This window comes from Geospiza fortis, unplaced genomic scaffold, assembly GCF_000277835.1.
Source record: "Geospiza fortis unplaced genomic scaffold, GeoFor_1.0 scaffold254, whole genome shotgun sequence".
NCBI lineage: Eukaryota > Metazoa > Chordata > Aves > Passeriformes > Thraupidae > Geospiza > Geospiza fortis.
The window spans coordinates 747828-756468 of record NW_005054441.1 but is presented as its reverse complement, the minus strand read 5'-3'; the positions used below and the strand labels follow the sequence as shown (position 1 = coordinate 756468).

Below are 8641 nucleotides of genomic sequence, written 5' to 3'. Positions count from 1 at the left end.
CCGGGGAGAACCGGCCCCTCGCCCTGGGGCTGCCCCCGGGGGGGGTCGGGGGTTCGTTCCGTGCAACAGAAGCGTACTGAAAAAAAACCGCTCAAAAAACCCCAACAATAACAACAAAAAACAAAACAAAAAAAAAAAAAGGGAGGGGGGGAAATCTGCCCACGAGGAACTGGAGTGAAGACAAAGCAATGAAAAGTTTTTCAGGAAAGCGTGTAAGCCAACACCTACTGCAGCTGCAGTGGCAAATTCCCGGCTGTGGTACCGCCAGGAGAGGTGTCTGCCGAGGAACAGCCACCTGGGAACCCCAGCTTTGGGGATGAGACACCACCCAGCACCTGAATTCCAGCTGCCGTGTTCCTTGCCATTCCATTCCAGTATCTACACGCTGAGAAACACCACAAGGCAGCCTCCTTCCCAAAGCAAGTCAGAGAAATCAATTTTCTTTTAATGAATGATGTATTAGCTTTTTGTTAAGAATCCTGCTTGGAGCAGCAGTTGGAAGGGATCAGTGTCAGACACTACAGCAGGGGTGTCCACAGCAGTGTGTCCACTCTCTCCAGCCACCGCTCTGGTCTGACATCAAACTCTGTTTGTGTCAATAACCAGGGCTTTCTCCAGTCCTCAGCTGGCAGTAACTTAGAATCCCAGAATATCCTGAGCTGGAAGGGACCCTCAGGGATCATTAAGTCCAACCCCGCACAGGCACCCCAAGGACCCCACCCTGAGCAGCCCTGGGAGCTCCTGGAGCTCTGGCAGCCTTGGCACCATTCCCTGGGGAGCCTGGGCAGTGCCCAGCAGCCTCGGGGGGCAGAACCTTGCCCTGAGCTCCATGCCAAGGCCTGGCCCAGCTCCAGCCCTTGCTGGGCTCCTGTCCCTGTCCCAGAGCAGAGCTCAGCCCCTGCCCCTGTGCCTGCCCTGGGGAGGAGCTGCAGCCCCCGAGGAGCCTCCCCTCAGTCTCCTGGGCTGCAGCTGAACCAGCCAAGTGCCCTCAGCTGCTCCTCAGCCCCTTCCCCAGCTCCGTGTCCCTCCTCTGGGCACTCTCCAACAGCTTTGGGTCCTTCTGATCCTGTGGTGCCCAAAGTGCCCCCAGCACTGGAGGTGAGGCTGCCCCAGGGCAGAGCAGAGTGGGACAATCCCTCCCTGGGCCTGGTGCCCCCCAGCACAGGGGGGCCCTTGGGGCTGCCAGGACACAGCAGTGACTCAGATCCAACTTGCCACTGACCAGGACCCCCAGGGCCCTTCCCTCGGTGCTGCTCTCCAGCCTCTCATTGCCAGTCTGTCCCAAGAGCAGGAACCAGCACTGCCCATCGTTAAACATCACATGGTTGGCGATTACTTACTGCCTATTTTTTTCAAGTTGGGGCTCACTCACTCGTTTCAAACTCCCTCGTTTGAAAAGCAGCAGGAGATTGAGGGAGGATGTGAGACTTACGAGGGATGCGACGCAAGCCCACACCCCCACAACGGGCTGCAAATTGTCCAGACTCGGAGTAGAAACTGGAAACAATTTCCAAGAGCCAGGTGCGCCTGTAGGTGCTGGGTTACATTTACTTTGTTTAACAAGGTTTAAGAGCCATGCGGGTGGAGGTGGTGGCTTCAATGTGATCGATGCTGAGCTTTGCCCCGAAGGCATTCCGGCTCCCCAGGGACCGGGTGCGGTAGTTTATGTTGTCTCCTCTGGGCTCACAGGTAGGAAACGTCTCGCTCTGCCATTGCTGTTATTTCCTGCAGTCTTGCACAAAATAGATGGAAAACTTCCAATTCCCTCTATTGATCAAACCCACACTATTTTCCATAAATGCACTTCCCTTTTTTTTTTGTAATAAAAACACCCCAAACCTCAAATCCAGCTCAATGTATACTGTTGTAACCAAAAACTGATGTGGAGCTCTGGAGTGCAAAAAGAAAAAAGTGAAGCACGGTGAAACCTTCAGGGGTGTTTTTTAAGAATGAACTGGCAGAGCTGGGAGCAAGTGGAGCTGTTTGGATGTGGAAGAGTGTCACAGCCAGTCTGTGGGAAGATCCCTGCATGTCCTCTGGACCTCGAGCTGAGGATATCAGGAGGTAGAAAATCAGTTTTCACTGGCAGCTGGCACCGGTTTGTGGAAGGGAAACATTTACTCTCTGCTAGGACTGCGTGAAATGTTTGGATAGAAATGAACTCTTGAGCTGAAGGGAAAATATTCCAGTGTTCCTCTGGGAACACTGCCAAGGTGAGGTATTTGCAGGTAGAACCACCAGCTGAAAGTGGATTCAGCTGCCAGAGACTCTGTGCTGCCCCAGGATGAGCAGATAATCTCAAAAATCACCAAAATCAGTTGTCAGACATAGAAGGAAGCTACAGGATATCCTGACAGGAAAACTCTTGATTTCACTCTGCAGGTATCCCTGGTTTGAAGCTTCCTACTCTGCATTCCCAGAGCCAGCTGAGGAGCTTATTCCAGAGCAGCATTGGCCACGGAATTCCCAACCCAGGAGCCCCAGTAGAGGCTCCTCCAGGAGCAGAGACCAACGGGGGCTGTGCAGGCTCCCAGTGCTGCAGTGAGAAAACCCTGTCCCACCTCCACTGGCACATTCCAGGAGGGAAGTGAAGTGGGGGCACCACCACAAGGGCAAACACTTGGAAGAGGCAGGCCTCCCTTTACATCATCAACCCACAGTTGTAAATCCAAAGCTACCTCTGTGCCCTCTCCAGGTTTGGAAGGTGAAGCTTTTTCCCCCTCTGTCAGGTCATTGTCTTTATTTTGTTCCTAACATATGTGGCAATCATAGCTCATTATGAAAATAATTAACTCTTAGAAGACAGGCAATGCTAGGATATTAAAAATGCTAGGAATTAAAAATTAGAAAGATCACCCATGCCACTTGAACAGTAATTATTTGAATTTTAACAGAGACTTGCCCAAGAATGCAGAAGGTATTTTCAAGAGTGTGTTTCTTGCTCTTGTAGCAAAATAAATGTAGCATTTAAACCAGTTATACACTAATTCTAGGGTTAATTAGTAATAAATCAATCACTGGAAATGCTGCCTGAAGAACAAGGAGCTGAACAATGCCCAAACAAATCCAAGGTCTGTGCACTCCTTGCAGAGCTGCCTGTGCTCACAGCTGGGATTTTAAACATGTTTTTCTCCTTTCAGTATCTCATCTCACCTGCTGGGCACACCTCTGGCACTGGGGCTATGTAAAGGTGGCTGTCACCACTGACTGGCAGCTTGGGGACCATCCCCTGCCCGAGGGATGGACACCACAGACCCCCAGCTTCAGCCTTCCCAAAGATCTCCAAGCCATGGGAACAAGGCAAAACCAGGGAATTTCTGAAGCAGCAGGTTACACCCATCCTGCCCAGGTGTGTGACATAGGTAAAGTAAGAGCAGGGACTGAGTTGTCCAGACCTGAAGTTACAATCCTGCTGCTGTGCAAGGCCAGGCTGACAGAACATCCACTTCCCAAGAATATCCACTTTCCAGGCACAATTTGGCTGGAAATGGATCAGTATCAGCAGCCCTATGTAAGGCAGAGGCTGCTGCTGTCAAACCTGCACTCTCAGTACCCTGAGGTGAAGGGGAGGCTCTGACCTCCTGCAGGTCAGTCAGGAGCACTGCTGGAGCAGGGATGGGACAGCCTGAGGAATCAGCACCATTATCCCACTATTCCATATCCCAGGGAAGCTGCCCCAAGGCTGCCAGAGCTCCAGGAGCTCTCAGGGATGCTCAGGGTGGGGATGTTGGGGTGTTTGTGCAGGACCAGGGGCTGCCCTGATCATCCCTGTGAGTCCCTCTCCACTCAGGATATTCCAGGATTCTGTGATCTTAGTGGACACAGCAGAGCAGCAAAGGCAGTTTTTACATGTGAAAATGATATTCTTTGCCCCCAATTAATTAACAGTGATGATGCTGAAGCAACACTAACAAGTTTTACTGTTAATTAAGTAATCCAAGTGTCCTGCATAACGCCATTGTTCGGGCAGGTTTTCCACCAGTTTTCCATAGAAACATCCCTGAGGGTGACACAGCCCTGACAGTGACACATGGGCAGCACAGCTACAACTGGGATTTTCCCCTAAAGAGATTCAAACCTTGCATTACAGCCAAACATTCTAGTAAGATGAAACTGGGCACTAAGCAGAGAGAAAACAGTGACCCTGTTCTCACACAGAGGAAGTTTGTTTGTAAATTCTGATCTTTGTGAAAAGGGATGAACTTTTCCCCCCTGAGTCTGAGTCATCTGTGGCTGAGTGGCAGAGACCAGAGCAAAATAATCCTTGTTCTTCCTTTCTCCAACAGCTAAAACTCCCATCTGAAGGGTTGTGGTAGGGGTTTTCTAAAAGCTAAGAACCCTCACCTAAAGGGTTGTGTCTGGGGGTTGTTTCACCACCAATTTGAGTTCACAAATAATCAGATCTATGAATTGAGAATATAGATTCTTTTTCTACTTAAACCCAAATTAAGAACTGAGCAGCTCTCTGAACACCTGGTTTTCATCCTGGTACAAAGAAAGACACCCAGGATTTGGGGCTTGCCTTTCTCAAGCCCCTAGATTAAGCCAGAAAAGCTTAAAAAAAAGACCATTTAAGGTGTCCATGAATTGATGTTAAAAACCCCAAATCCTTCCTTTAAACCAAATTTGAGGAATCTGCTACCATGAAACTCTGCAATATCGGCTGTGAAAAGTTAACTGGATCCATGAGGCCACAGTGATCAAGGAATGATGAGCCTAAAATCAACACATCCGTAAGAGTAGCTCAAGAGCTGTAATTGACATAAATAAATCATCAAGCCCAGCATCCTAGCAGCCAGTGCTTGATTCCTGAGGAACCTGCACAGGAAAAGAGGCAAACAAGAAGCTGAAGACATAACACAGTGCCCAGAGCAACTGTGGCTGCCTCTGGATCCCGGGAAGTGTCCAAGGCCAGGCTGGACAAGGCTTGGAGCAACCTGGGATAGTGCCAGGTGTCCCAACCCAAACCCAAATCATTCCATGATTCCATAACCCAAAGCCAGGAGTCTGGCCTTAAGAACGTGGACTAAGAAGGTAAGACTCACACACCCACAAAATCCTAAAAACCCAAGCCCCCCAGAAATCATTCACTTGCTTTATTTTGTACATTGTACACCAGGTTTATAACCTACTCCCATCAAGGCAAGATGTGCTGGGAAAGTGCTCAGAGGAAGTGGTCAATGAAGGTGAATTTGCTCACAGCTGTTCATGGGACAGACAGACACACGGACAGACCACAGCTTGTTGCAGAATCTGATTTCAGGGTCACCCCAGCAGGGTCTCAGGGACGGATGGCTCCAGACACTCTCCAGCAACAGAATCCTACAACAAACACAGAGCAGTGGTTAAGCAGAGCTTCCTGCACAGAGCCACAGCAGTGAAATAGGGGTCTCCTCGAGCCAGGTCTCAGAAGCTCTTGGAGATCTATTTCATACCCAAGACAGCTCAGCTACCTTAGAAGGCGTAAAATCAGCAGGATGGCTTCTGTGGTAGTGTTGGAAACAGAAAAGTTTTAATAAAAGGCAAAATAACAAAACTCTTTACAGAGAAAAACCGAGCTAAGTGCAAGAGGTTCTTGCTCCTGGTAAAACACCTCACAGAAGCCATTCGTTTCTTTGTTCTCTTCTTTTTCTAGTAAATTGCTCAGGTGGGACTTTTTGGCTTTTGTCCAATTAGCTATCCTTAAGTTTAGTCCTATGAGGTGCCTTTTCACCTAATTGAAGAGAGAAACTTCTAGGCTCTTTTCCTTTTTAATGAGACAAAAGATAGTTTTGTCACTCTGTCAACAAAGGGCCTATTTCTATACAGCAGCCAACAGGAGAGATTTCAGGATCCTCCCTGTCCCTCCAGGATGCAGGCAGGAAGTTTCAGGTGCAGGAGCTGATCCAGGTGTGGGTGGGCAGGCCTGGAGTCCCTTTGGAAGGGAGCACAGCCCACCACAGACAAATCCCCTTTCTCTGCTCCTATTCCCACAAAGTTCTTCCTCCAAAATGGGAAACACAGGCTGTTGGCTCAGGAATAGAGCTGTGATCCTGCTACTGACAATTTTTAAGGAAGGTAAGCCCTTAGAAGGTAACTGAATTGCCTCTACATAACTTGAGAGCTTTTCCAACTGAAAACTTTTCTCCATCCAGGTTGGACAGGGCTTGGATGGTGGAAGGTGTCCCTGCCCACAGCAGGGGCAGCACTGAATGGGCTTTGAGGACCCTTCCCACCCAAACCACTGGGTGATTTTATGGTTCTATGTCTTGGCTGTAAACATCACAATGACCCACAATGCCTCCAGTTCAGCTGACTTCCAAGACAAGTTTCATCCCTCTCTTGGTTACAGAAGGATCTGTGCAATACAAAGTTTGCAAACAGTAAATTGTTTAAACTGCAACAACTATTGCTGAAAAAGGACTTTAAAAGTACTTTCTGTGCTTTTCAAACTGACTGACTTCCCTACAAAATACTGCGTAGCTGGAACACAAATAGCTGACTTTCATTAACCAACATTTAGATGTAACTGTTATTCTGACCAGAAGAAACAAACACTGAGGTGGACAGTTTCCTCTGGACTCAGAGTTTCTCCATTAGCATCCTTTAATGAATGGAAAAATCTTCCTGACTCCCTTCTATTGGCAGCACGGAATAAAGAAATCCAAAGCCTGCCTACTAGAAAGAATATGCAGTTAGAGCCCCTACAGAAGGATTGTCTAATTGCTGCTCCAGCTTTAGGAATGGTCAGACTTTCAGAGTATTCAGGACAGCACTTCTGATATGCATTTAAAGAAGGAAAATAACCAAAACCTTGAGAAAGCAAATCTTCCAATGAATTTCTGGAATACAATAACCAGCAATGAAAATTCAATTTACTTTTAGTACCAGTTACAAGGAGCAGAAAGGAGTCTGAATTTGCATAGTCACAATACTAGTCCTAAGCTTGTAGCTCTTCTGCTCAGGAACACAAGTAAACAGATAAGTCAAAAGTTCCAAATTAGCTTGATTTGACCTCTTAAGAACTGCATTATGTTGTGGAAAACCTGCTGCTTGCAAAATAATCACTTGAAAAACATATTCTAATGAATATTTCATCCTTCTGGTGCTCTGTGAAGCTCCATTTAAAAAATGGAAAAAAAATATGATTGTGCCCCAGGCAAAGAGGAAATATCCACTGTCACACCAACACAGTTGTTGTGTTCAAGTGTTCCAGGCTAGGCTGTCCTGGACAGGGCTTGGAGCAAGCTGGGATACTGGAAGGTGTCCCTGCCCACGGCAAGGGCTGAGCAAGGTGAGCTTTAAGGTCCTTCCAACGCAAATCCATCTGGGATTCTGGGATTTTATAATTCTATTGATTAAGCCAAGAGATGCACAAACAAAACTCACCATTAGAGGGAAGCTCAGTCTTCAGTTTTGAACTTGCCGCCGATGTAGGGAACGTACTGCAAGACCAGCTTCCAGTCTGTGGCCCAGATCACACCAATGCCAGCCACACCACCCCATGTCGCCAGGGTGGGGGTCCTAAAGGAGAGACACACACCCAGGGAAACAACAAATTACCACTGGGGAAGGCCTGGCAGATGCTCATGGCCGAGGTACCTCAGAAAGGCACTTCAATCAGGAAAAGAGCTTAGAATTCTGGAATATACTGAGTAGGAAGGCATCCATAGGGATCATTGATCCCAGCCCTTGTCCCTGCACAGCCACCCCAACAACCCCGACCCTGAGCACCCCTGGGAGCTCCTGGAGCTCTGGCAGCCTTGGCACCATTCCCTGGGGAGCCTGGGCAGTGCCCAGCAGCCTCGGGGGGCAGAACCTTGCCCTGAGCTCCATGCCAAGGCCTGGCCCAGCTCCAGCCCTTGCTGGGCTCCTGTCCCTGTCCCAGAGCAGAGCTCAGCCCCTGCCCCTGTGCCTGCCCTGGGGAGGAGCTGCAGCCCCCGAGGAGCCTCCCCTCAGTCTCCTGGGCTGCAGCTGAACCAGCCAAGTGCCCTCAGCTGCTCCTCAGCCCCTTCCCCAGCTCCGTGTCCCTCCTCTGGGCACTCTCCAACAGCTTTGGATCCTTCTGATCTCGTGGTGACCAAGCTGGACACAGAAATACTGAAACAACCTCACAGACAAGGAACAGCATTAGTCCTCAGGGCAGCCAAGATATTTGACAGGAAAAAGCTCATAGTCTCTTACTTAAAAAGACTACTGCACAGCGAAGAGAAGACACACTACCATACATGGCTGCCGCCACATCCCGTCGGTTCTGCCCCCTCATTTTGCCTCCCACAGCCCTGCAAAGGGCACCCACGGCACTGCTCTATTACCGAACGTGAAACGGCCAGCGCCGGGTGGGCCGCAAGCCCTTCTCCCAGCCCCTCAGCCCGGCCCGAGCGCTGCTCCGCACCCCAGCACCGTCCCCAGCGGCCCTCAAAGGGCGCGGAGGGAACGGGGAGGCCTCGGCCAGGGGCCGGGATGCCCTTCAGGCTCCCTCAGGCTCCCACAGAGCGCGCTGAGTGCGCGGCCGTGCCGGGAGGACGCGGTGAGGGGAGCGCGGAGCCCCGGGCCGGGCGCACAGACCCGCACGGGGCGAGCAGAGCCCGGCTCGGAGCGGACAGAGAGCCCCGGGTGGAAGCGGGCAGGCCGGGCAGCCCCAGCGCGGCGTGGGCAGCCC

The 8641-nt window shown here is 50.2% G+C and overlaps 1 protein-coding gene across 1 annotated transcript; it reads right to left on the bottom strand.

Moving 5' to 3' along the window:
- Window positions 1-5074: 5074 nt before the first annotated feature.
- LOC102038420 (cytochrome b-c1 complex subunit 10) lies at window positions 5075-8245 on the bottom strand. Its single transcript, XM_014309589.2, has 3 exons — window positions 8208-8245; window positions 7369-7503; window positions 5075-5322 (listed from the first exon to the last, which is right to left on the bottom strand). The coding sequence occupies exons 1-2, from the start codon at window positions 8243-8245 to the stop codon at window positions 7383-7385; spliced, it is 159 nt and encodes a 52-aa protein (XP_014165064.1). The 3' UTR covers window positions 5075-5322; window positions 7369-7382.
- Window positions 8246-8641: the final 396 nt, after the last annotated feature.

What these genes read in the sequence shown, in the direction of transcription:
- LOC102038420 (XM_014309589.2), bottom strand. Translation starts at nt 8,245, where the DNA reads ATGAGGGGGCAGAACCGACGGGATGTGGCGGCAGCCAT. An exon ending in CGGGATGTGGCGGCAGCCAT is followed by an intron (nt 7,504 to 8,207) that starts GTATGGTAGTGT and finishes TCTCTCCTTTAG; the next exon opens with GACCCCCACCCTGGCGACAT.